The following is a 27,636-nucleotide window of genomic DNA, read 5'->3' on the forward strand; positions in this document are numbered from 1 at the left end:
TGGCAAAGGGATCCATGGAACAAAAAACATTAAGAGCCCCTGCTATATGGAAAGGAGACGTGGTTAAGAGAGAAGGAGGGGGAGAGAGGCTCCGCCCTGTGGTTCCGTCACCTGTCTCTGCTATGACGTCCTTCTCCCAGCACCTCCTGGAAACTTCCCTTCCTCCATGCTCCCATAAGGCTTGTTTTGAATGTCTATTACATCATCTGTCACCCTTTACCATGTTTTTAAAACTTTTTGATTGTGCGGATTTTATGTACAACATAAAATTTCCTATTTTAACCACTTTCGAGAATACAGTGCCGGAGTGTTACCTACATTCACAGTTGTGCTGTCATCACCGCCACCCACTACCAAAGCCTTTTCATCACCCCGAACAGAACTCTGCACCCATCACCTCCCCCCGCCCCGACCCCGTGCCTGTGGGAACCTGTCACTGACTTTCTGTCTCTATGAATTTGCATATTCTAATTATTTCATAGAAGTGAAATCATGCAATATCTGTCCATTTGTGTCTGACGTATTTCTCTCAGCATGATGCTTTTGGGCTCATCTACGTTGTAGTATATACATCAGCACTTCATTCCTTTTACGGCTGGGTAGCATCCCACCATTTGAATAGACCACAGTTTGCTCGTCCGTTTGTCTGTTGGCACTTGAATTGCTTCTACCTTTTCACTGATGTGAATAATTCCGTGATGGACACTGGTGTACAAGCATCTGTCCGAGTCCCTGTTCCACATCTCTCAGGTGTATACCTAGCAGTGGGACTGTGGGGCCATATGGTAATTCTGTACTTCTGAGGAATCACTGAACTATCTCCATAGCAGCTGTACCATTTTACTTTCCTACCAGCAGTGGACAAGGGTTCCTGTTTCTCCATGTCCTTGCCAACACATTTTTTGTTGTTTTGCTTGTTTTAAAGGAACAGCCATTCTAATGGTGTGAAGTGACGTCTCGTTGTGGTTTGGGTTTGCATTTCCCTAATGGCAATGACTTTGAGCAACTTTCGGGTGCTTGTTGGCCATTCATGTGTCTTCTCTGGAGAGATGTCTATTCAAGTCCTTTGACCATTTTTAAATTGGGTTGTCAGCCTTTTTGTTGCTGAGCTGTTACCTTTTTCACATCACACTCTGATTGTGTACACGCTTCTGAAAGAGTGCCGTGACCCAGCGAGCCGACTGGAGCTGTCCCCCTGCTCTCACCCTTGGTGTGCTTGGAATCGCTTAGAATGGTTTCCAGGATTCCACTCTTAGGGAATTCAAATCTCTAAACTTTGGAAGTGGGAACATCAGGAGTCTAAATTTTTTCATGGTTTGGTTCATAAATCCACTTTGGGGAGCGCTACGGAACTTGGGCTTTTAAAAATGCCCTTCCGTGCTCTAGAAGTGAACAAGCACTCTGAGTGAGCCAGCCGGCAGGCTTTCAGCTTTGACTTGTTCATACAACTAAATTGCTTCCGCTGTCCTGGTGGGCTGAGCAGTAGCTATCCATTTTGTGGTTATGCCCGTCTGCTCTCCTCTTGCCATTTTGCACAGATCCGTGGTTAGGGTTCATCCCAGTCCAAATATTAACTGATAAGGCCTTAGAGTGTGTGTTCAGGTAGACGCTAAGAAGAGGAGTGGGAGAGGAAGGACTTTTGCATTTTAATAGGAAATTTAATTCCCCGATATTTCACATTCCTGGAGGAAGAGAGAGGGGTTTCTACCTTTTAGTGAATTCCTACTATGTGCCTGGCAGTTTACTTATATTATCTCATTTAATCCTCATAGTGATTCTATGAGGTAAATATTATTTTTCCCATTTTACAGAGGAGGAAGATGAGGCTCACTTTAAGTTACTTTCACTGCTGGTAATCGATGAAGCCAGGACTAGAGCTCGTTCTTTAGGTGTGTGCCTGTTGCTTCAGTCTCCCTCCAGCCTCGTGTTTGTCTGGGGCATCCTTGAGCCTGCCACGTTTGGAGTTAAAGAAACAGTTCCCTGGAATGCTCCTTAAAGGTACTGAAATAGGCCCATCACCTTTTTTACTTCTCTGGAGTAAATGCCAACTTGGGTTGCTTTAGAAAAGATGCTGACCTTTAGAGTGAGTATTTAGATTCACAGGAAACACAGTGCTGCCTGGTCTACCACTCTGCTGCTTGTTAAGCGGCTTTAATTTCCATATTGTGCACCCACCTTATTTCTGTGTGTTCTATGTGGCCAAAACCATACTTCAGAATCTCCAACCAAATGCACTGCTGAGTGTTGCTGGTGCCTCTTGCTAGTCAGACCCACAGCCTGTTTCCTAGGCATTAGTTCCTGAACCATGGCTTCAGCAGAACGGGCCTTTTGAGGTTCCTGGTTGAGGCAGGGGTGACAGTGGCCTCCAGCTGCACTTTCTGCCCAGCCCATGTGTTTGACTCTTGGCTTGTATGACTTGAGGAGTCCAGGCCGGGTCCACCTGACTCAAGAAGACTCTTGAGCCCATGAGCTACACCTGCCACTCCTTAAATCGGCGTCTCGGAGTCGTCAGCATTTGGAGAGGGACTCTCAAAACCTCTTCCGGCTTCCTTGCCCTGAAACCTTCCCGGCTCTTCTGCTTCTCCAGCTCCTTCCTCTTCCTCCTCCTCCTCTCCCTGCTTTTCAGTTAAGGGCATTCTGCAAGCCTCAGCCTGGGCCTTCACCTGTATTTCCCCAGTGACTGGCCTTTACAGCTTCCTCTCCTTTTTTTTCCTCTATACCTCTGACCTTGACTTTTCACCCAGGTTCTTAGTCCTTACTTCTTGCTCAGAGGACAGTATCATAACGCCGTCTTTCTCCAGCCAGTTCCTCCTCTTAAGTTCTCTTCTTCCACCTTCGCTCCACTCATTCTTCCAAAGTCTCAGGCTCAAATCTGGGCTACCTTGGTTTATTTTGCTCCTTCTTCCAGGACAGACATCTAGGCAATGTCAAAAGTGAACTATTGCTATAAAGGTCTGTGGTGTAGCTCTTCCATCTTCTTTACTCCAGCTCTGGTTTCCCAGGCCATTGCTTCCTGCATTTCCAGGTGGCATCTCACGGTGCTGTTGGAGGGGTCATTAAAACACTAATAGCAAACATACCTTGAGTACTTATATGCATTTTACATTTGTTACTCTATTCAAACCATACTACCACCTTGTGAGGCTAGGAACTGTTATCATCTTCAACTCCATTCTGCAAATAAGGAAACTGAGGTTGAAAGAGGTTGGGTGATTTGCTCCTGGGAGACTGCCAGAAAAGAGTGCCCCTGCTGTACAAGGTAGATGTCAGTCCCAGAGGCTGCACTTTCCAAAGCTCCTCTCGCTGTCTTCTCACTAAGCCAGGCCTTCCTGCACACATGTGCACAAAAGCCCATGGGTAAGGTGTGGACTACGGTAGGAATAATAGTTTGATGATGCTTTTTCATAGTTTGTACCAAATGTTTTGCAACAATGCAAGGTGCTGGTGGTGAGAGGATTATGGGAGCCCTGTATGATAACGTGCATGTTTGCTTTGTAAGTTTACAACTTTTACTATGTACTTATTGTTTATGGATGTTCATGTATGAATGATATACGTATTAGCCAAAGGGGTACTGATGCAAAATACCAGAAATCTATTGGCTTTTATAAAGGGTATTTATTTAAGGTAGGAGCTTACAGTTACCAGGCCATAAAGCATAAGTTACTTCCCTCACCAAAGTCTGTGTCCACGTGTTGGAGCAAGATGGCTGCCAACGTCTGCGAGGGTTCAGGCTTGCTGGGTTCCTACATTCCTGGGGCTTTTCTTTGGGTTCAAGGTCCCTTTCTTCCCAGGGCTTGCTTCTTCCTGGGTTCAGGGTTCCTCTCTTCCTGGGGCTGGCTTCTCTTTCCTTTGTGTGCTTACTACCTGGGGCTCTGGCTTAAGGCTTCAGCATCAAATTTCAACATCAAAAACCCCCAGCTCTGTCCTTATATCTGTGAGTCCCCACCCCTTAGTGGGTGGGGACTTAACGCCCTAATGACATAGCCCAATCAAAGCCCTAATCATAACTTTAATCACGCCCAGGTACAGACCAGATCACAAACATAATCCAGTATCTCTTTTTGGAATTCATAACCATATTAAACTGCTACAATATGCTTCAATAAAAATTTTAATTAAAAAACAACCACCCAGGGTGTTCTGCTGCAGCCAATTGCTTGTAGCTGGTAAATTCTGCCATCTTGTAGGATGGTATGTATGGTATCTAGAAGCAGGCAATTAATGGATGTCAGTTTCCTTTTTGTCTTTCCCTCGTTTTTCCATCCACCTCTCTCAGCTAATCTCTACTAAATTTATAAGAATGCCAGGTGAGCTGAGGAGTTGGTGGCCCACGGGGCTCCATCTCACCCTCTTCCTTAGCCGCGGCGCCCGTGTAACAGAACGCACTCCATTCTGACGGAGAGCTCGGCTGGTTCCAGGCTTTGCGGCCCACCTTGCTCCGTGACCTTGGACAAGTCATCCAAGAGGGAGGCCTTGCTCCTGTCTGCTGGGTGAAAAGGCACGTTGATGACGTCTTTGGTTCATAACAGGCCTGCATTTCCATGATTTGGTTATTCTCCCTTTCCCTTGTTTTCTACTCTTTCTCCTTAAAACGCTTCCCGCGTTCATGCCGCCTTCCCAAGCACTGGGACCTTGCCGCCTCCCTCTCAGCTCTCGCTCTCCCAGGTGACAGCTTTCCAGTCCTTTGGCTGGCGTGGGGCCATCCTCCCTCCTCTTCCGAGGCCTCCCCAGCGTGCTGCTTTCTGCTGGCAGGTCTTGTCTTCTGAAACATGATGGCTGCTGGCAGGCCTGGTCATGTGCCTACCTTTCTTTTGTGTGCTGCCAAGTCCTGGAGTAGCTGACTTTAAATGGAGTAGGTATTGGGTAAATAAGTCAGTGGCTGCATTTGGGCTTTGTCTTGAGGGCAGAGGTTAGAGCTGAGGACCAGGAAGGGAAGCAGGACACAGACCGACCAGGGTGGACTGCAGGGCTCCAGCTGCCCTCGGCCTCTGGGAGGGAGCCGCTGCGGTTCAGGAAGTTCAGGAAAGCCTGGCTGAGCAGACACAGGAGGGGAGCTTTGGGACACGGCGGGGGCTGACTGCACAGCAGGCCACTATTTCCTGGCATTCTCCCGGAAGGCCAGGGAGAGGGGCTTTGGGGAAGGGGGCGGGAACCCAGATCAGTGCTGCAGAGGCCCCCAAAGGTGAGACTTAGGAGGTGGGCAGAATGGCCACGCGTGCTCTGGGACTTGGTCCACTTTGCTTGCTCTTCTGGCAGATGAGCAGGAGGCCCCGGGGCTGGACCCCAGGACGGCCCTTCTGCCTGCGGGCCCCAGGGTGGGGGGAGCATGGGCCGGGGGCGCTGAGGGAACGTGGCTGCCGGCCGCCGGGAAGCCCACTTTGGGAAGACAACAATCCGCCGGGCAGGCCACCCTGAACTTTGGGGGCAGCTCCAGAAACCGACTCTGCCGCGGGTGAGCGGTGGGAAGGGCGGCGCGGAAGGCAGAGGCTGGGCCTGCAGGGCGCGGGCTGGAGAGCGGCCCTGCCCCGGAGCTCGGCCCGAGCGCGCGCGAGGGCGAAGGCTCCCAGGACGGGCCACCCTCCCGGCGCGGGGCGCGCTAGGACCCAGCAGCCGCCTCGGGCGCGCCGCCTGCGTCCCCGGCCCGCGGCCCGCGCCCGCCGCCCCGCGCGGACCGAGCCACGCCGCGCCACGGGGAGCCACGCCGAGCCACGCCGAGCCACGCCGAGCCGGCCTGCGGCGCGAGGTGAGGCTGCGCGGGCTCGGGCCGGGCTCCCGCCCCCGCTGCCCAGGGCAGGGGCCAGCCGGGCCCCGAGGGGCGGGGAGCGCCCTCCCCGGCGGCTGGCGCCCTCCCCCGCGCCCCGGCCCCGGCCCCCCGCGCCCCCGGCTCCCGCGCCCCCAGCCCCCCGCGCCCCCAGCCCCTGCCCCCGGCCCCCCGCGACCCCGGCCCCCCGCGCCCCCTGCCCCGGCCCCCCGTGCCCCCCGTGCCCCCGGCCCCCCGCGCCCCGTGCCCCCGGCCCCCCGCGCCCCCGGCTCCCCATCCCCCCCTGCCCCGGCCCCCCGCGCCCCGGCCCCCCGCGCCCCGTGCCCCCGGCCCCCCGCGCCCCCGGCTCCCCATCCCCCCCTGCCCCGGCCCCCCGCGACCCCGGCTCCCCATCCCCCCCTGCCCCGGCCCCCCGCCCCGGGCCTCCCTGGACTCCGCGCTGGGCTCCGCGGCCGAGCAGGGCGCGCCTGGGCCGAGGGGGCGCGGGGGGGCCGCTTCCGTCCAAGCGGGGCCGGGGCGGGGGCTGCGGCGGGACCCCGGCGGGCGGGCCTGGCGGGGGCTGGCCGTAGGCTTTGTTCCTCGCAGGCAAGTTTCTTCCCGGGAGCTGAGTGGGGGCGGCTCCCCCAGCCTGTCCGCGCTGCCTTTAAGAGACTCTGGCCCCCGCGGGGCTGGCCTGTCCTGGCCTGGGACCTCGTGGCGCGGGCACCGAATTGGTCCTGGCAGCGGAGGGGCGCAGGGCGAGCGGGCCCGTGCGGGGAGGCGGCGGCCTGGGCGCGGCTCCCGGGTGTCCCCGTGTCCCCCTAACCCCACGCGGAGAATCGCCTCGCCGCGGGCTCTTCCAGTGGCTCGATGGGTGCCACGACGACGTTCCTTTCCAACTTTGTCCCAAGGCTTTTGCTCCTTTTGACTTCTGTGCTGTTTACTGTCACCAGAGGCCAGCGTGGCGGTCACCTGGATGGGGCTTCAGTCTCCAGAGGCCAGGGCACCGCCTCCCGAAGGCTTGGGGTGTCCCCTCGGCCCGTGTGCTGTCCCAGGGCAGCGCGGCCGTGGTGGCCCTCTGCTTCCCCCGGGTTTTGTGCTGCTTGTAAGGCCCTTGGTGGGGGCAGGGCGGGCACCAGCGTTTGCGGCGCCTGCCCACAGCTCTAGGGGGTCACTTGCTGCACCCTGGGAAAAGTCAGAGCAGCGGTATTAATAGCTGCTGCCCCAGAAAGTTTCCTTCCTTTTCAGGAAGTGAAAAGTCTGCGCTTGAAATGCTGTACACTCTGGGCTCCTGCTTCCAGAACTGACCAGTGGGTCCCAGCCAGACCTCGGAGAGGTCCCCTGGCCACCCGCCCCAGACCCTGGCCGTGGGTCCCAGCCAGACCTCGGAGAGGTCCCCTGGCCACCCGCCCCGGACCCTGGTGGCCACTTGTGGGGTGCAGGAGCCTGAATAACCCAGGCCACACCTGGCGCCTCTGCTGCAAACGTCTCGTGGGAGTAACGTGGCATGTTCCTTGAACACACTGTCAACAGTTTTGCAGGAGGGAGAGGTTGGGGCCGCTGGTCTGACTGGAGTGAAAGACTGCAGCAAGGCCTCTGCTCCACTGCAGGGGTGGGGGAAGCGGGGTGTCTGCAGCGTTCGCGTGTGTGCGTGCGTGCAGTGTGTATGTGTGTGCAGCGTGCATGTATGTGTCCAGCGTGCATGGGTGTGCAGCGTGAGTGTGTATGTCGTAAGTGTGCGCAGCATGCATGGGGGGGGTAGGGGAGATTGCTTGTGAAGGAATGCCCCTGGCTTTTGTGTGATGTGTTTTTCAAGGCAAGTCCCAAAGCTCCTGTAAAGGCCGCAGGTGGTAGGAGAAGGTGCTGCACCTGCGGCCGCCGCCTTCCACAGGTGCGCAGCAGTCTTGGGCTTGCCGATTCTCTAAGAAGCACTCCTCTACTGCAGGGCATGTGGCGGCAGAGCGTTCAGAGCCTGTCTTTTCACGGAAGCTAACAGGGACCTTGGGTTTAAGTGAGGTGTACGACGCCTTCCTTAGGAAGGCACAGGGACGCAGAAGCGTGGTCCTGTGGAGGGCACTCTGCTCAGCGTCTGTCCCGGGCCCCGTCGGCCGCCGGCGTCTGTGGGCAGAGCGTTGCCCTGCCGCCTCGCCCGGAGGCACCGGGCCCGGGCAGGGGCCAGGCGCACCGGGCCGGGGCCTGGCCGGGCGGGCGCAGTGCTGCCCTGCCTCGGCGAAAACAATAAAGCACTATGTACGTGAAACGAGGGACGTGCTGGGGAAACTAAAAATAAATCAGAAATAATCGTTGAAAGGCCCATTAGTGCTTCTGGTACACAGAATTCCCCCGAAGTGGCATTTTTGGGGACTCTGCATTTCAGATGCTTACGGAAGCTCAGGGGAAGAAACTGCAGTGCTTTGGAAGCATTTTCTCCTGTTTTTTCCCTTAGTTTTAGTAGGCCCCCACTCCCAGATGCCGAGCTGCTGGGATCCTTGCAGTGCACGTGGTGGCCTGGCGGTCAGGAGAGCACGGGCTGAGGTCCTTGGGTTTGCTTTGCATTATTCGCGTGGCGGGTTTTTGATTTTGCTTCCTTGGTGTGGTTCTGATTTCTGGAGAAGGCGCGGTGCGAATGGCGCTGGGGCAGCCCTTCCTCTTGCTGGAAGTCCCGCTCCTGTATCTGGGCTGTGCACCGGCGCCAGCCGAGCCCTCCGGGCTTGGGGGTCTCTGCCTTCCCTGGTGTGGCACTCAGGACAGGTCCCCGGAGCCCACAACAGGTCCTTTCCTGTGAGGCAGTGCGCTTTAGCACTGAGGCCTTTGGAAGTGGACCCTGGAAGGCCCTGGAGAAGTGGATTTAACATCACGATGAAAAAAACCACATCACCCTCCTTCGTGTTTAAATCTCGGTTTGGGGCCTCATTTGCCTGTATTTCAGCTTTATGCTTCTCTTTTGTTTTGTTTTTAAGTAAAATATGGTGCATTTGGGGGTGTACTTCTGTGCAGCTTTAGCACACGTGTTGATTTACACACGACTTCCATGAAGATGCAGAGCTGTCCCGTCGCCCAAAGAGCTGCCTTGGCCCCGCCACACCCGCCTTTCCTTCCCTCGTGACCGCCAATCTGGGCTCATCTCTACAGTTTTGTTATTTTGAAACTGTTGTATAGGTGGCGTCCTGGGGCACGTGACCTTTTATTCCGCAGCATGCCTTCGCCACCCCTGCAGGTGTGGCTCGTTCCTTTTCATTGCTACCTAGTTGTCCCTGTACCGCCTCCTAGGGTTTGTTTAGCCCTTCACACACTGAAGGTCTTTCAGGTCATTTCCAATGTTTGGCTATTGCAAATAAAGTTGGTATGAACATTTGTATGCAGGTTTCTGTGTGTACATTAAGTTCCTGTTTTTTCTTGGATAAGTGCTCAGAAGTGTTTTTGCTGGATCGTTTGGTAAATATATGTGTAGTGTTTAAAGATACTGCCAAACACACTTCCTCAGGAAGTCAAGTACAGAATTTCTGTATGACCCAGCAAGCCCACGTGTAGGTATATGCCTAAAAGAATTGAAAGCAGGGGCTAGAGCAGGTATTTGTACACTAGCAGTCACAGCAGCATTATTCACACCTGCCAAAGAGTGGGAGCAACCTGTGTCTATCATCAGATGACTAGGTGAACAAGATGTAGTATATTCACACGGTGGAATATTATTCAGCAGTGCAGAGGAATGAAATTCTGACAATGCTACACATGGATGAACCTCGACCGCGTCATGTTGAGTGAAGTAAGCCAGGCATCAGAAGACAGATAGTGTAAGATGTAATTAGGATATGCACAGTGATAGAGACAGACAGTAGGCTGCAGGTTACATGGGATGGGTGAGGCGTTCTTGGGCTGGGGGGGAATGGGAATTAATTTAACTGGAACAGAGTTTCTGTCTAGGGCAGGGGTTCTTTTTCCTTGTATTTTTAAAATTTATTCACCCCGCCCCCATTGTTTGCACTTGCTGTCTGTGCTCTTTGTCCATTTGCTGTGTGCTCTCTCTGTCTGCTTGTCTTCTCTTTAAGGAGACACCAGGAACCAAACCTGGGACCTCCGACGTGGGAGAGAGGCACTCCGTCGCTTGAGCCACCTCAGCTCCCTGCTCTGTTGTGTCTCTCGTTGTCTTTCCTCTTTGTTTCCTTGTGCATCATCTTGTTGCATCAGCTCACCGCACCTGCCCGTTGCCGCAGCTCGCTGTCTTATCTTTTCTCAGAGGCACCAGAAACTGAACCCAGGACCTCCCATGTGGTAGGTGGCAGCCCAATCTCTTGAGCCACGTCTGCTTCCCTAGGGCGGGGGTTCTTCACCTTTTTTGTTGCACAGATCCCTTTGCCAGCCAGGTGAAAACCATGGACCCTTACTAAGTCCACACTGTGCTGTGCATTATTTAATAAATACATCACACCCGCACCAACACGTCCCCACAAGAATCATGTTTTTTGGAATTTCAATTCAAGCTCATGGACCCTTGGTTTAGGGAGATGGGATAGTCTTGGTAAGGAATGGTGGTGATGGTAGTCCAGCATTGGGAATGTAACTAATCCCACTGAACTGTAGGCTAAAAAGAGGTTAAAATGGGAAACTTCGTTATGTATGTTACCACAGTAAAAGTTTTAAAAAATGAAAACAAACTGCCAATCTATTTTCTAGAGTGGTTATATCATTTTCTGTTTCTACCAGCAGTATTTAAGATATCAAATTTCTCTGCTTTCTCGCCAACATTTGGTATTGTCACCATTTTTTATTTTAGCTGTTGTAATAGGCGTTTTCATCTCATGATTTTAATTTTCGTTTCCCTTGTGAAACGATGTTGACGATCTTTTCATGTGTTTATTTGCCATCTGTATATCCTTGGCAAAGTGACTGTTTATGTCTCTTGCCCATTTTGTAGTTGAATTGTTACTATTTTTTTTCCTGTTGAGTTTGGGGAATTCTTTTTATATGTATTTTATATATAGGTTGGAGTCTGCTTTTACCCTCTTAAGAATTCGTTCTGGAGGCCGACGGTGTTGGGTGAACCCGCGGGCCCCTGGGCGCGCTGCGGGGCGGGCTTGGCTGGGGAGCAGCAGCTGGCACGGGCGTCTTGGGGGCCGCGCGCTCTGAGGCTGCGTCCCGCGCAGGGGTCTGGTTTGGAGGAGAAGCAAACGGACATGCTCGGGCGGCCTTGGCGTCGGGGAGTTCTCGGGGTCCCCCCTTGGAGCTCCTGCGCAGAGGCGGCGGGCTGGCCCTCGTGCCCCCAGCCTTGGCGCCTGCCCAGACGCCGCCGCCGTCCCCGCGCCCTCCAGCCGCCCCCACGGCTTGCGCGCTGCCCCTTCCCTCCCAGCCGCGTCTGGCCCTCTCGGGGTACCCACGGAGCAGGTCCTCCCACTTCCCCGCACCTCTCCGACCCACTCCCCCTCGACGGCGTCCCCTCCACCCTCCTCAGAACCGGCTCTGCCGCCGGGGGCGGGGTGCGCGGAGGGCGGGGCGCCGGGCTGCGTGTCCCGTGTCCCGGCTGGAGGGCCAGGTGCGGGCGCTGCGGTCCCAGCACCGCGGGGTTTCTGGTGGGCGAGGCCCTCGGCGGGATTCGGGGGCGTGTGGCGCGCCCTGGTCGCGTAGGGCCCAGTCGGGGGCGAGCGGCCCGCGTCGCCGCAGCAGCCTGGACGCCCCCGGCTTGTCCCACAGGCGCGAGGGGAGACGGGGAGCGCGGGGCCGGAGCCCCGACCAGGCGCGAGGGGAGAGGGGGGAGCGCGGGGCCGGAGCCCCGACCAGGCGCGAGGGGAGAGGGGGGAGCGCGGGGCCGGAGCCCCGACCAGGCGCGAGGGGAGAGGGGGAGCGCGGGGCCGGAGCCCCGACCAGGCGCGCGGGGAGAGGGGGAGCGCGGGGCCGGAGCCCCGACCAGGCGCGGGCGGAGAGGGGGAGCGCGGGGCCGGAGCCCCGACCAGGCGCGGGCGGAGAGGGGGAGCGCGGGGCCGGAGCCCCGACCAGGCGCGAGGGGAGAGGGGGAGCGCGGGGCCCCGACCAGGCTCGAGGGGAGACGGGGAGCGCGGGGCCGGAGCCCCAACCAGGCGCGGGGGCGAGAGGGGGAGCGCGGGGCCAGAGCCCGGCGAGCTCCGCCAGGCCGCTCCGCAGGAGGGCTGTGCGGAACAGCCTCGGGTTCGGCGGCGCGCGCAGAGAACGCCTCCGGGAGCAGCGCGCCCAGCCCGCCTCGTAGCGCACGGACCCCGCCGCCCCCCGCCGCCCCCGGAGGGGCCGGGCCTGGGCTGCCTCGCGGTGGCTGCGCCGGAGCACGGGGCCCGCGTGGCGAGAGCGGGTGTCGCAGGCTGGCTGGAAACAGCGCGGTAAGGCGCGCGTTTTAAAAATGAAGAACAAACAGCTTCCCGAAGTCATGTCATTATATGTAGACAGGTATATTCTGCTGTTCCGCATTGAATCTTTAATTCAAGGTCATTTTCTAGTTGCTTCTTCAGCTGGTATGTGGTAGTGATCCCTCGGTGCCTGCTGTTTGACCTAATGTAAGGGGGAAGTGGAAAGGAGAAATGAGATTATAAGGCTGTGAGTCTCTAAAAAAGAGTCTGGAGGTTGTCAGAAGGAATAGCCCTATGTACAACTGAACAGAGTCTAAGAAACAGATAAGGTAGATACAACCCCAGGTATTGGTTCTTTTGAGGGATAAAGAGACCCACGGGTTCTATGGTCATGGCAGAAGGGGTTCACTGCCATGACAGATGGCCCTTCTTTGGAGCTGGTGTTTCTGCGTGATGGAATTGGACTCAGAGGGGATCTCTTTTCACAAGACTTGCATGCTACTTTATTGGAATTGTAGTCGGTGCTGGGTTTAAGATATATGTAGGGGATTCGAATCTCTGGACTGATAATATGACACCCAGGCCCAGAGCCTCAACAGACTTCAGCTCTTACACTTTGATTTATTGGACTTACTCCACTCAGCTAACATGGAGTTGAAGAAGGTCAGCCACCACAACATGGAGCCTAGAGTGTCTACAACTGGAAGCGGGAGGAGTGCATCCAGTATCCATGTGGAATCTAAGCCCTCACTTGACATAGGTGTGCAATGGACACAACCAATCCAATGTCCACAGAGAAAATGTGGAATGGGTGTGGGAACGGTAGCCATGGTGGCTGCTGGGTGTGGGGAACGGGAGGAAGAGATGAGATGTGGAGGCATTTTCGGGACGTGGAGTTGTCCTGGATAGTGCTTCACGGACAATTACGGGACATTATAGATCCCCCCAGGGCCCACTGGATGGAACGTGAGAGAGTCTGGGCTATGATGTGGACCATTGACTATGGGGTGCAGAGATGAAATTACCAGGTGCAATGGATGTGTCATGATGATGGGAGAGAGTGTTGCTGTGGGGGGAGTGGGGGGCGGGGGCAGTGGGGTTGAATGGGACCTCATATTTTTCATAATGTAATTTAAAAAAATAAATAAATAATTTTTAAAAAAAAGAAAATAAATAAATAAAAATAAAAATGAAGAACATAAGGTCCAGCAGAATGTAGAGTCTACTCAGAAGTTTGTCTGAGTTGAGAGAAAACTTTCAGAAATTCTCTAAGTTTCCTTCCTTCAACTTTCTCCAAGATAAATCTCAGAGGTTTGGAGAAAATATTCAAATAAATACAAGTATTTGTATTTTAATAGCATTTATTAAGTGACTAAGATCACTTTATTAGTTTAGGAACATAAAATGGACTGTGTGCAGTTAAGTTTACTCGAAGTGAGCAGATTTTGTAGTAGTAAATCAGCTTATTTAAATAGGCAGCAATCACAGGTATGTTAATTGAGTTTACTTTGAAATCTTTCCAGTTTTTCATATGTGGAAAGGTACATGCTGCTGAGTCTTAGGGAGCGTGCCATTTCTCCTTTCTACACAGGCTATTAATTAGACTGTATCTGGGCACAGAAGCCATCACTGCTCCCTGATTATTTGTTGAGTGAATAACTCTGCCTGATTAGAACTTAATACGAGTTAGAGAATTTGCTGAGGATACAATAAAAGGACACAGTTCAGCCACCTGATATTTAGGTAAGTGCCTTTGCTGCCATGGAATTTATATTCTAAAAGTTTAGGAAACAAAGTAAGGAAGGAGGTTTATTCTGCTCTGATAAGGGAAGGCCAAGAAATGATTCTTAACTGCCTTTCAAGTATTTTATCTCAACTGAGCACTGACTTAAATTACAGTCAGTGCGACTTCTGGAGGCATGGAAGAGATCCTGCTGGCTGGCTGAATACAGCGGTACGGAGGACAAGAGGCAGCCCCAGAATTTTAGGAGTTTGGAGGTGCCTTGTCCTAGAAATTCTTAGGATCAGTATAATTTAGTGTGGGCCTGTCTGACGGTGGGTGGGCTGGATTTAGTCCCACCTGAGCCACCCGCTGCCTGTGTCTGCTTGTTGGGTAAGCGGGGATTCTAACACCACTCCCTCATGATCACCGGAAGGCTCACAAGTATTTCGAGTCGAAGTCCTTGGCGGACCAAGAAGAGCGGCTGCCCGCCGGGGGCTGCGTGCCGGCGCTCGCCAGTGCTCCGCTGAGGGGCCGTGCGCCACACTGCCTCGCCGCGTCCTTCCGTGGCCGTGCTGCACTGTTTGAGGTCCCGTGGCTGTGCCCGAGGTGGGCTCAGCGGTGGAGCGGCGGGCCTGGCTGCGCGCCTGGGTCGGGGAAGACCAGTGGCTGCCCGATGGCGCCCGGTGCCCAGGCTGGTGGTGCGGGAGCCTGCCTGTGGCCTGGCACCAGGGCAGTTGGCGCCCGGCGGCCCTGGCTCCGTGAGGATTCCAGAAGCAGCGCCACTTTCAGGACCTAGTCTTGGCGGTCACAGCACCACTTCTGCCCTTCCCTGTCGGTCAGCGGACTAAAGGCCACCCGGGGCCAAGGGGTGGACCCACTTTTCTGTAAGAGGGTCAGAGATTTGCAGGCGTATTAGACTGCCACGATCATCCTCGTCATTGTTACGACAGCGTGTTAGGCTGGCCTCGATCGTCGTCGTCATTGTTACAATGACGTGTTAGGCTGGCATCCTTACGACGGTTTCGCAGACGGCAGGTCGCCAGTGCTCTTGACCGCTGGGGAAGGCGTTCTGGACACGGGGGTTTCCCTGTGGCTGAGGGGAAGATCTTTTTGGCAGTCTTTCTATAACTTCTTGAGGGTCCCGGGTCCTCATTATAAATACCTCTTACCGGGATGTGTTGCTGGATTTGGGTGTAGGGAGAAGGGGGCATGTAGACCAAGCGGGTGCTTCCTGACCGTGATTCTCGTGTTCAGTATAAGCCCCAGACTTCTCCCCCAGGAGGATGCTTTGCTGTCCTTCGTTAAGATTTTGATACTGAAACAGACTATAAATGAAGGTACAAATTGACGATAGCACAAAAATAAAAATGTGTTTATATGCTCCGTGAGCAAGTGGTAATGGGCGAAGCATTTGACAGCACTGTGCCAAGGACAGTCTTCATTCCTTAAAGATTCTGTGCTGTGAGAGCCCAAAGCACCTGCCAGGTAAAGAATAGACCAGAGTGGTCAGCTCTGTAAAGCAATTTGGATGACAGAATATGCTCTGGCTTGAATTCTGGAAAAGTCACCTTTTTAAAGGCATGTTCAAAATTGGCCCGCTTTGCTTCGCTGGCTTCTAAGGTCTGCAGTGTAATTTGTGATCTTAGCGCCGTCCCAGGAAGGGCCTTACACTTAGAGCTCAGGTGGCTGTGCTTGCTCGTGAAGAGACAGCAGCAGCCTTTCACTTAGCTCTTTTCTCAAAGAACCGCTCCGAGGCGTGTACCACGGAGGCCAGAGCTTCGAGTGACTCAGAACCTGCATGTAATCCAGCAGCTGAGGCTTCCGAGCCTGGGGCTGGTGAGCCAGTGTGGACCGGTCTGTAACACTGTCCACCCTAAAGCTTTTCTTTTAAAAAGTCACAGTCTTTACTTTGTTTTCTCGGTCACCTTTGGCTTCTCTAGAGAAAGTGACTCTCAATCTAAACAACGCATCAGGTCTCCAGACCCAAACGGTCCCATTTGCGAAGACCCGGAGTTGACAGGGGATGGTGGCACCTCCGAGGAACCGCGGGACGAGCGGGCTGGCGAGCCGCGGGCAGGAGCCAGGGGCTCAGAGGTTGGCGCAGGAGGCGGCAGCCCTTCGAAACCCGCAGGTGGCGGCGGAGCGTGTCCCTGTCTCCTGGCTTCCGTTTTCTCTTCCCTTTGCTTGAGTCAGCTGTGCAGTCCGGGAAGAACAGCGTGGAATCGGCGCTAATTGCACACCGTCGTTGGCGGAGTCCACCGTGTTTACTCCTTCACTGAAAGGATTCAGGAATCCACCATCTGTTGTTTGCCTCTTCAGTTTAAGAAGTTAAAAAAAGCTGCTGTCTTGATTCTGTTTGTCCATTTTAAATCTGCGTTAAACAAAACTTAAGGCTCATCAACTCAGCAGTGAAATCGATGACGTTTGAAATATGGCAAGTTTTGTAATCTCGAGAGATGTTTAGTTCTGGTCTGGTCACATTGACTCAGAAAGTTTTCAGAGAATTATTGTAAATCAATTTTGAAACCTCTGGCATAGAAGATTTATATTCAGCTGTCTCTTGTACAGGATATTAGAGAAAACGTTCTAATAGGTCTCATAATCAGCTAGGACGTTGTCCACCTTGAAGTGAAGTCATCAGCTTTTAATCCCTTGTGTTTGCTCATGTAATGGAGTGGCCATTGTAAGACTTACAGTTTGGGGGAGGAAATAGACTTTACCTCGGCAAGTACGTTGTGGTCACAAAGGAATGGGCTTTCTCCCACATTGCTAGGAAAGGCCAGTGTGTCCTCCACGGTCAGTGGAAGGACAGATCCCTGCGGTGGACGCCTGGACATGCTTGGCGTGCACGACCTCCCAGGGCTCCGTCCTCTCGTTCCACGGAAGCATCATGGGAAGAACCCCAGGAGGAGCTGCTGCTTCTGGTTGGGAGTGCTCCGCTCAGAGGGCAGCCCAGCCTTGCCCTCCCGCCAGGGCCGCCCCTGTCTGAGGGGGAGCCTCCTGGCAAGGGCCGCCCCTGTCTGAGGGGAGCCTCCTGGCAGCCAGGGCTGCTCAGGTCAGGCCTGGGCCCGGGGGTCTCCCGGGCCCGCCTGCAGCCCTCCACCTGCGTGCCACGGTGGCAGCTAAGTCAGGGGTTTGCAGAGATGCCTTTGGAACGTACCCCGTGTTCTTTAATTTTGGACTTCGTAGGATGGCAGTAATCTTATTTTCAGAGCAGTTGTGCATTTTAGGGCTCTCTCATCCCAGGTTCTTGGAAAATTGGAAACTGAATTTTAGAGCAGTTTGTTCAGGCAGCCACACAGACTGCCCTGAATGAAAGCCTAAGGAGCCTCGTTTCTGATCTGCTCCAGCATCTCGCAGCTGTTTTTACAAAGCTCATCGATAGGATCACCTCTTAGAAGTGAATCTCCAGCCTTCCCGTCCCACTTCCCCGATTTCACGCCCTCTCCGACCTCACAGGCTGCACAGCGGCCTTGCAGGCGGGTCCCATCGATCGTCCTGTCAGCTGACAGCCCACAGGGCTTCGCTCAGGCGCGCTGCTGAGGACCGGCTGCGCCAGGATCTTGCCCAAGAAGCAGGTTCGCCCAAACAAGACGAGGCAGGCCCGTCCTTCCCCCACTGGAGGCACCCTCTCCTCTCCCGTCCTTGTGTCCTGACGCCCTGCTCCCCGGGCGCTGCAGCGTTCTCCTCTGCAGTCATCGCAGCTTAACTTTCTCTTTCTGGTGGAGGGACGGGCTGGGCAAGTTATCAGAGTTTCTTTTCTTACCACTGCCACAGGAAGTCTTTTTCCTGGTGAAATACCACCTTTCCCTTTTATGAAATTCCCTGGTATGAACATGCCTCCAGGTCCAGATGTTTCCCTCTTCTGAGCCTGTCCTCGAGGGAGAGAGACCCGTCCACTGTCGCTCCACTGCAGGGCCTTCCGCATCCCCTGGGCCCGCACAGAGGTAATGGCCTGGTCCCAGCTGTGGTTCTTGCCGCTTCGTGGAAAAGCTCCGAAGTTTCACATCTTTGGTCCCCTTCCTTGTAGAAGAGGCAGTACACTGTAGAGCCCCGGTTCTTGGGTCCCAAGCCCTGGGGACCGATTTTATCACAGCACTGGGATGCACGTGCCTCTGTCCCCGTACTACGCTGGCAGTGGTGGTGCCAGGTGGCGACCCCAGCCGTGCCAAGAGCGGAGCTCACCAGCACACACTCACCGCAGAAAGAGCCAAGCGGGATGAGCCATTCTCGCTCAGTCTCAACCCTGGTGTCCACTTCTCAGCGTCCTGCATGATGGAGCGGGGAGTGCGCAGGGAGCGTTGGCTGCACCTAGCACCATTTTTACTAGAACGACCGTTGACAGACTATGGTTAATCTTTTTTTTTTTTAAGATTTATTTATTTCTCTCCCCTCCCCCCCAATCCCGGTTGTCTGTTCTGTGTCTATTTGCTGCGTCGTCTTTGTCAGCTTCTGTTGTTGTCAACGGCATGGGAATCTGTGTTTCTTTTTGTTGCATCATCTCGTTGTGTCAGCTCTCGGTGTGGGTGGCGCCATTCCTGGGCAGGCTGCACTTTCGCGCTGGGCGGCTCTCCTTACGGGGCGCACTCCTTGCGCGTGGGGCTCCCCTGCGCGGGGGGGGGGGGGGGCACTCCTTGCGCACATCAGCACTGTGCATGGGCCAGCTCCATACGGGTCGAGGAGGCCCAGGGTTTGAACTGCGGACCTCCCATGTGGTAGATGGACGCCCTAACCACTGGGCCAAGTCCGCCGCCCAGACTATGGTTATGCTGATCTGGGTGTCAGAAGTGAGCCGAGTGAGCCTGTCACTTCGTGTAAAACTCTGGCGGTATTTGCTGCTGCTGATAGAACTCAAGCTTATAAGTGAAAATTAGAATTTTGGAAAACTTGTTTTTGTCACTATGAGATTGACAGCTTTCCAATACTTAAAAGGCCTTTCTGACTGGGTCTAAAGTCATATTAACAAATGAGAATTTGTTGATATTGTATAATTGAAATATATCAATACTGGAAGATCTGCATACATCCAAGTACATTATTTTCAACGTGCCCAGTATATGATAATGCAAAGCCATGCGTGGGTTAAAAAATATTCAAAGTGAAAGACCGGTGGGTTTTTACGTAATGACATATAGAGGGGCACCCAAGAAAAGGTCGCTGGGTGGTTTCTTGCATATTGCAGTTAACCTTTGAAACTCTCACTCGTTGCGTTTTGGTGTAGTTTCAAAGAATAGCCATAATTGTCAGGAAAGGCTATTAAAATATTCCCTTTTCCAACTACTTTTGTGTAGGCCCAGATTTTCTTCACCTGCTTCAATCAGAAATCACATAGTGACATATTGAAAGAAGCAGTTTGGAAACCCTAGCCAGGCATTAAAGAAATTTGCGAAATTATAAAGCAATCCATTCTTCTTACTATCTTGATTTGGGAACTAGTTATTTTTCATAAAAGTATTTTAGGGAAGCAGACGTGGCTTAACTGATAGAGCTTCCGCCTACCATGTGGGAGGACCTGGGTTCAATCCCTAGGGCCTCCTGGTAAAAAAGAAAGCATGCTTGTGCAGCAAGCCAGTGCCTGCGTGGCGCAAGATGAGTGCCCCCGTGGCAAGATGAGTGCCTGTGCAAGTGCCTGTGTGGTGAGCTGAGTGCCCGTGCGGCGAGCCGAGTGCCCACATGGTGAGCCAGTGCCCGCACACCTGAGTCATGCAGCAAGGTGATGATATCAAAAAAAGAGAGATGAAGGGAGAGTCTGGGTGAGGCGCAGCAGAGACCAGGAACTGAGGTGGCGCAGGTGACAGGGAATCTCTGTCTACATCGGAGGTCCCCAGGATCGAATCACAGTGAACCCTAGAGGAGGAGGACAAGAAGAGAAGACAAAAAGAGAAATAGATACAGAAGATCACACAGCGAACAAACAGCAAAAACAGCAGGGCGGTGAGGGGGAGGGGAAGAAAAAATAAGTGAATAAATCTTTAAAAAAAAGTATCTTAAGCAACTCATAGTTGGTTTATTATTGTTAAAATTTTAACCGAGGTAATGTTTTCTTAGTTTTATTTTCTACTATAGTAAATATGATAGATAGCACCACCTAGCCACAGTTTTTATCTCGTTGGGTCCTGGATATTTTTTTTTTACTTTTTATTTTGTAATACTTTCAAACGTATGACAGTTATAAAAATAATACAAACCCACGTAAAGCACTCCAGCATACCCCCACTGCCCAGATTCCAACATCTGCCAATTTTAACATTTTGCCACCCTTGTTCTTTCTTCCCTCTTCCCCTTCCCCTCCTCCCCCACTTCCCTCTCCTCCCCCACTTCCCTCTCCCCCCCCCACTTCCCTCTCCCCCCCCACTTCCCTCTCCCCCCCCACTTCCCCCTCCCCTCATTCTAACCCCTCCCAAGCCTGACGTTCAGTGGGATTATTCACATTCACAATGTGGCAAAACCCGCACCACCATGGATTGTTAGACATTTCCCTTCGCTGAAAACTGAAGCCGGATGTTCATTTGCATTAACTCCCCGTTGCCCCTGCTCCCACCCCTGGAAGCCTGTTCTCCACTTTGTCTCTACGAGTTTGCATATTCTCTGATATTTTCTTTGTGGTTTCCATGGGGCTAAAATTTAACATCCTAAATTTTGACGATCTCATTTGCTTTGACTTCAACTTAATAGCATACATAAATTATGTTCCTTTACCTTTCTGTTCCCCCACTTTTATGTAGTTATTGTAACAAATTACATGTTTATCATATGAGTCCAAAACCATTGATTTATCATGGCATGTTATGCACCTGCCTTTTAGATCCTGGAGGAGGTAAAATGTGGAGTACAAATCAAACGTGCCGCAGTGCTGGTACCTCTGACCTGTGCCCCTGGCTCGCTGGAGACCTTTATTTCCTCAGTGGCTCCAGCCACTTGTCTGGTTGCCTTTCCTTTCAACCCGCAGAGCTTCCTTCAGCATTTCTCCTAAGGCCAGTCTTATGACCAAGTTCCTCAGCTTTTTATCTGGGAATGTTTTAACCTCTCCCTTTTTGAAAGACAGTACTGCCAGGTCTAGAATTCTGGTTGGCGGTATTTTGCTCTCAGCACTTTAAATACGTCTTCCCACTGCCTTCTTGACTCTGTGGTTTCTGGTGGGAAATTGGCGTTTAATCTTATCGCGGCTCCCTTGTCATGACACGTTGCTTTCTCTATATATCTTTGGCATTGGATGGTTTGATTATAACATGGCTTGCTTGGTCTGTTTGAGTTTACTGTGTTTGGAGTTGGTTGAGCATCTTGGAGATGCATATTCATGTCTTCTGGTAGTTTGGGAAGTTTTCAGCCATTCCTTCTTTGAATGTCCTTTGTGATCCTCTCTCTCCTTCCTCTTGGAGCCCCACATTGTACATTGGTATGTTTGATGGCGTCCCTCAGTTTCCTCAGCTGTTCACTTTTCTCTGCTCTTTAATCAGCATAGATGATTTCATTTGTATGTGTTAGTTTCAGGTTCACTGTTTTTTTCCGCCTGCTCCAATCTGCTCTTGAAGCTCTCCAGGAAATTCTTAATTTCTGATGGTGTGTTCTTCAGCTCTGTTGGGTTTCTTTTCATAATTTCCATCTCATATGCTGTTACCTTTGTGTTCTTTTATCATTTTGCTGATTTCCTTCGGTTCTTTGTATTTTCCTTTAGCTCCCTGGACATATTTAGGGTCATTTTTTAAGGTCTCTGTCTGGTTTGTACCACGTCTGATCTTCCTCCTTGATAGTTTTCTAAAGTTTTACTCTTCTCTTGACTGGGCTGGCACTTCCCGTTTCTTTGTACGTTTGGTAATCTGTTGAAACCTGGATGTTCTGATATTTTTATGTGTTATTGCTGGAATTTAGACTCTGGGTTGTCTTGTTCCTTAAAGTAGTGTTACAAACTTACCTTGAATACCAGGAACTAATGTTACTGGATTCTATCTAGGTTCTTGGGTATGCTGTAGAAATCAATTTCAAGAACACGTGGGGTGAGTTAGGCCAGTAATTTATTCAGGCAGAGAGGGAAGAGAAATGGGAGAAAATAACAGAGCAGGGGTCCCAGTAGAGAGGAAAGGGTGAAAAGGGATAAGAGGGCTGATTTACAAGCTACAATTCCCCCTTATAGGTTATAAATCCTCGGAGTTACTTGCGTGGCCACGTGGCAGAGGAAAAATGGCGAGGGTGGCGCACAGAGGGCAGGACGGGTCCGCAGGCAAGAGAGCGGGCAAGAGCGCCCAGGCTGTGGGCTTCTAGACTGCTCATTATTCCACCCCTTTGCTAACGGCAGGGGAGGGGCTCCTGCTGTTTGCTGTTTGGGTTGATTACCCCACCCATCAATCCCTCGGGAACATCCGGGGTTCTTCTTTGTGTCCAGAAGAAGCCTTTGTTCTGGGTAGAGCCCCGGGGGTGGGTCCTCCAGCACCATCGTGGGGGCCCTGGTGTCCACGTGGACTCTCTGCTGGGCTCCAGATCCGTCTGTTAATTTCTATCTTATAGCCTGCAACACTAACAAAAACAAATAAATAAAAGAAGGGAAAAAAGGAAAGCTTCCAACATCGTTGTGTGGCGCGAGGGGCCCTGCCGCATCTCACGCTGCCACCCAGATTGGGGCGGGGCCCTCGGGGATTTAAGAGTGCGAAGGGGTCTCAAATCTGGAAGGGTTGCTCACAGGACTTGGGCTCCGGGGCCGGAAACAGGCTTGACCTCCAGCCCTGCCCTGTCCGCAGCTCCCACGGCCGCAGCGCACGTGTGGCCGGGTTGTTCGGGCCGAGGAGCAGTCGTTGGCAGCACACTGTCCCTCTCGGCGTAAGGGCTGGTTGCAAATAGGGCTCCTGGACAAAGCTTTGTTGTGAACGTGTCGAAACTGTACGTGGAAACTGTGCGCGTCCTTCTAGGTCTGCAGAAGCTCTTTGGTTTTGGCAGGTCCTAAAAAGGCGTCCGGGATCCAGACCATAACGGGTGCAGATTTCAGGCAGGGGCTCTGGGTGCAGATGCACAGACGGGTGGATGCCCCTGCGCATCTGCGCCCGGCGCTGGCCAGTCGTTGGCTTTCCCGTGCTGTACCACTGTGCCCCAGACGCTGGGCCTCGCCGCGCTGTACCGCGCACCTTCGTGAACCGAGCGAGTGAAGGGACTGGCGGAAATTTCACAGACCCGTGGCCCTCTGTAGCTCAGGTCTGCCAAGCCCTGCGGAACCAGCTCACGCGTGCAGCGGTTTCACGGTACCCCCTGAGCACTGGGGGGTGCTCAGGGGGTCAGGTCCCCTCGTAGCATTCCCGCGTTTGTTCAGGAAAAAGCGGCAGGCCTGCTGGCCAGGGACGGCGCTCTGAGCCGCGCACCGGAGGGTGGCTTTCCTGCCGCCTCCTGTAACTGGGGAGCTGGTGTCTTGCGTCACTCTCTGGCCGAAGTTCACTGTGATTTCTAAGTTTCAGATTTTTTAAGCGTTTATCATATAGCATGCTAGACATTTTCACATGCTCCAACTCATCCCTCGTCACAGTATTGAACTGGATGTATTTTTTTGTATAACCACCTTGTTACTCTTTATAGCAGTATTTTAGATGGAGCTAAAATAGCCACATTTCCATACCCAGTCATTCACGTTAGCCTTTATAAAGAACAGGGCACCAAAACTTGTCTTTGAATCTGACTTTACTAAAAAGTAAGAAACTTTTGAAAAGGCTTCTTCATTTTAGTAGTGCACTCAGGACAGGTTTTTTGTTTTAATTTTTTAGAAAGTTAAGTCTCCTTTATTTACTTACTCATCATTATCTGGATTCATCAAGTCCAGTATATTGGGTGCTTCAAATATGACCGGATTTACAAGATCTCGGTTTACCACGGTTTTAGAGCGCATGTGTGTGCAAGAGCGCATGTGCAAGAGTGTGTGTGCTAGGGAAGGGCGGCGTTTCCAAACCTCCGCATTCTCGTCTCCGTGAAGTGTAGCCAAACATTGCTCATTCCTTCCTCGTGATGACGAGGGCGCTCGGCCCAGCCTTTCCCCCGTGTCGTCAGCGTTCCAACGCCGCAGGTTGGGGCACGTTGTCCTTGGGAAATGCCGAGTGAACGCGAGGCGCCCGGGTGGGGGAGTAGGCCGCCCAGCGCCCAGGGCCCTGCAGGGGAGCCCTGCGCGGGGGAGGCTGCCGGGCCCTCGTCTCCTTAGCGCCCCGTTCAGAGTGGGGAGGGGGCGGGGAGGGCCTAGACCTATCCCCACTCGCAGAGGGAGGGGCTGGCCCCCCCCCCCCCCGGAACCTCCGAGTGGGAACAGGCGACTTCAGAGGCGCCTGGTGAGCGGTGCCCCTGCGGGGACTGTTTGTCCTAAAGGGACGTGGAGCCTCCTGGGGATACCGCGGCTCCTGTGCCACTGGCGAGTGCGTGGCCAGCGTGGTCAGGGTGGGCTCCTGGGGGTGGCGCCGGGGAGCCCCTGAGCCTGGAGGGCCTGGGGTTATTTTAGGGCTTTCCGTGCACTGTTTCCCGTTTTATTATTTTTTTATTTCTCTCCCTCCACCACAGTTGTCTGCTCTGTGTCCATTCGCTGTGTGCTCTTCTGTGACCGCTTCTATCCTTATCAGCAGCACCAGGAATCTGTATTTATTTTTGTTGCGTCATCTTGTTATATCAGCTCTCCGTGTGTGCGGTGCCATTCCTGGGCAGGCTGCACTTTCTTTTGTGCTGGGCGGCTCTCCTTCCGGGGCACACTCCTTGCGCATGGGGCTCCCCTACACGGGGCGCACTCCTTACGCGCATCAGCACTGCGCATGGGCCAGCTCCACACGGGTCAAGGAGGCCCAGGGTTTGAACCCTGGACCTCCCATGTAGTAGACGGACGCCCTAACCACTGGGCCAAGTCCGCTTCCCTCCCCCATTTTAAAACGCATGTGGTCCTTACTGTGTGCACAGTGATGCCAAGGCACTCCCGCAGATCGCTTACTGGGCACCAGCGCTTTTCTCATTGGAGGGGTCTCGTGTGCTGTCAGACAGAGGACCCCTCTGTGCTCCTGAGACTTGCTTCTAGACAGGTGTGAACAGACAGGCGGTGAGGAGGATGGCTTACAGCTCATTACCTGAGTTAATACCAGAGTCAGGAGACTTGACTCTTTACGTTTAACTTTGAGGCTTTGGCACATCCAGCAAATTCCTTAGCTCTTTGGACAGGAAGGTAGAAGTCACAGAATTGTTTGTTGCTGTGGTTAGAAATCTCTGTTGCAAAGTTATAGGAGGTTCCTCTAATCTAGGCAGTGAAATTGTTTTTAAATACATCAGGAGGCTTTGGATTACATATAGCTGGCAGGAAGTTTTGCACTTCCAGAATATATAAAGAACTGCTACAGATTAACAAAAAAACAACAACAAATAACCCAATTAAAAATGGACAAAGGACTTGAATAGATATTTCTCCAGAGAAAATATACAAGTGGTCAGTAAGCACATGAAACAAGCTCAGCAGCATTAGCCATAAGGAGAGTGCAAGTGAAAACCACAGCGAGGCACTGCTTTTCACCCACTAGAATGGTTAAAATCTAAAAAAAAAACAAAAAAAACAAAATGTCGGCAAGGATGCAGAGAAATAAGAACCTTTATACATTATTGGTGGCGTTTTAGAATGGTGCAACCATGGTCATCCCACTTCTTGATGTATACCTGAAAGAATTGAAAGCTGGGACTGTAACAGGAATTTGTACAGCAGCGTTGGTGGAAGCAAACCAAGTGTCCATCAGTGACGAATAGAGAAAACCGGACGTGGTGCATGCGGTGGAATAGTAGTCATAAAGAGGTGCATGCACAATGTGGGTGAACCAGGAAGATACGGTGAGCGAAATAAGCCAGGCACAAAAAGACAAATACTGTGTGATCTTGCTTAAATGAAATACCTAGAAGAACCAAACTTCGTAGAGACAGGTGGTGGTTTGTAGCTTAGCAGAGGTGTGGGCGTGCGGAAGAGGGAATTATAGCTTGCTGGGTGAGTAGTTTCTGTTCGAGTGGTCGTGATGCCAGCACAATATTGTAAGTTAGAACAACTTGAATGTGATCACAATGGGAAATTTTGTGCTCTAAATTTGTTATGGTAATAAAAAGTTAAAGAAAGTCAACTTGAAGCTGTGGCCTGAATGCTGAATGGAAGTGGAATTTGAAGACAGGTAATTTCCCAGCTGTGTCTGCAGGCTGGCCGAGAGTGGGGTGACCCTGTGAAAGCCATCCAGGCCCCAGCCCTGACGGCACTCTCCGCCTCCCCCCCTGCCTGTTACGGGGCCTGCTTGCAAACTCAGGGTCTGAGCTCGGGACACAGTTGCCGTGGGAGGCGAGGCGGACGAGCAGGTCCCCAGGGTTCCTCGTTTGCCTCTGGCCTGCCCAGGAAAGCGGAATTCACTTGCCCCTAATTCGTTTTTCCTTGGCTGGGATACTGTCAGGTGGTGGGGGAAGTCTCGTGTGGGGCCACATTACCTCAAGGCCTCTGCAGTTCAGAGCGCACAGCCGTCGTGGGAAGGACGTTCCTGTGCCTCCAGAGCCAGCGCCACGCGGTCACGCTCAGGGAGAAGCCTCGGCTCCCTGTTGACCGACAGGCGCATTTTATAAAGAAAGTGGAGCCGTTCTTGGGGAAGGGGCCTTAGGCAGTAGAGGCAGGATAGTTGAGCCCTCTAACTTGAGTTTCGGAATTCCACCCTTGGCTCTCCTTCGGGACGGGGCCCTAAGAGCTGCGCCTGCACCTCCCTGAGGGTGGACACCCCCCCACCCCCAGCCCTTGCTTGTTTCCTGCTCCTGCGAGCGGCCTTGCCTGGGAGGCCTCCAGGAAGCCCCCGGGGTACCTGCGCCCCGCACCTGCACCCCGGAGCCAGCAGCACCCTTGCCAGGCGGCAGGCTCCCCTGGAAACTTCCAGGTCCTTGGCCCCCAGCCAGGGTACCGGAGGGTCTGCTCCTGGGCGTGGCACTGCACATGATCGCGCCGCTTCGAGCCCTGCGTGGCGTGCTCCCGGTTTCTCCTTTCAAACACCCGTGACCTTTGGGCCAGAGCGATGCCCTGAGCTTGGGATGGGAGGGAGCCGCAGTCCGGGCTGCGGGAGCTCCCTGTGCGGGGCCGGCCTGGACTAGGCAGGGAAGGGCTGGGGGCGCGGACGGGATTTTACTTACCTGGAGTGGGAGGCTCGCTCCAGCTCGTGTGTGAAGCGGATGAGCAGGAGCTGCAAGGCCAGCTCGGCAGGCTCATAGCCATCGCCGAGCGCCGCTCTCTTTCCTCTGCTCTGACAGCTGCTTTTCCCTTTGAGTTGTCCTTCCCTGGCCCCCACCCGCTCCTCTGCTCCCCACGTGGACCACTCCACATCCCGGGACTTGGTGACTCGGCCAGTTGCGTAGAGGAGGGGCTGCTGGTGCCTGTGGGCCTGGGTTGTGTGAGGCTTCGTGCCTTGAAGGCTGTTATTTTGACCTCGTGCGTCACTTTGGTGGGTGGCTGGACTTGGCATGATCCTGAGTAGCAACTTTGGAATTTTATGAATCAAAAAGAGCGCGCCCACCGCGAGCTGAACTGTGGGAGAGCCTCGTAGGCTCTGGTGCATCACACGGGAGAGGAGGCTCTCCTGGCACTAACGCACACTCTGTTTCCCCCAGGCCCCCCTCTGGCTTGTCCCGCCCAGACTCTGGAAGACCCCAGCTACGTTTACCCGAACTTCCAGCTCTATTCTGGGAAGCATGAAGCCTCTGCTCTGACGGCGAAGGCAAGCAGTAGCATCAGGGGAAAAATTGGTGAGTTCTCCTGGCACTTATCAGAAAGGCGAACTGATCTTAGGGTTCCCATTTTTAAGCTCTTTTGCATAATTTGGATTTTTTAAAATTTTCTATCCTTGTAAAAAATCAGCTGGTAG

General features: G+C 53.3%; 1 protein-coding gene across 14 annotated transcripts in view; it reads left to right on the forward strand.

Moving 5' to 3' along the window:
* The window catches only part of AMOTL1 (angiomotin like 1), a 181,370-nt gene that overhangs the window by 75,846 nt on the left and 77,888 nt on the right, over positions 1-27,636 (forward strand). For 5 of the 14 annotated variants that reach the window (XM_004461998.4, XM_071212308.1, XM_058289219.2 and 2 more), the window contains one exon: positions 27,383-27,517. The exons of 1 other annotated variant lie outside the window; for it this stretch is intronic. Coding sequence is in view for 4 of the 13 variants with exons in the window: in XM_004461996.5 (XP_004462053.2) it covers positions 4,798-4,855; positions 27,383-27,517 (193 nt within the window). In the remaining 9 variants the exon portion in view is untranslated. Of the gene's footprint in view, positions 1-4,735; positions 4,856-4,967; positions 5,186-5,632; positions 5,747-27,382; positions 27,518-27,636 lie in introns of those variants that run through there. 8 more of the 14 variants (XM_004461996.5, XM_023589807.3, XM_071212307.1 and 5 more) reach the window with 6 other exon arrangements.

Source organism: Dasypus novemcinctus, chromosome 27, assembly GCF_030445035.2.
Source record: "Dasypus novemcinctus isolate mDasNov1 chromosome 27, mDasNov1.1.hap2, whole genome shotgun sequence".
Lineage (NCBI taxonomy): Eukaryota > Metazoa > Chordata > Mammalia > Cingulata > Dasypodidae > Dasypus > Dasypus novemcinctus.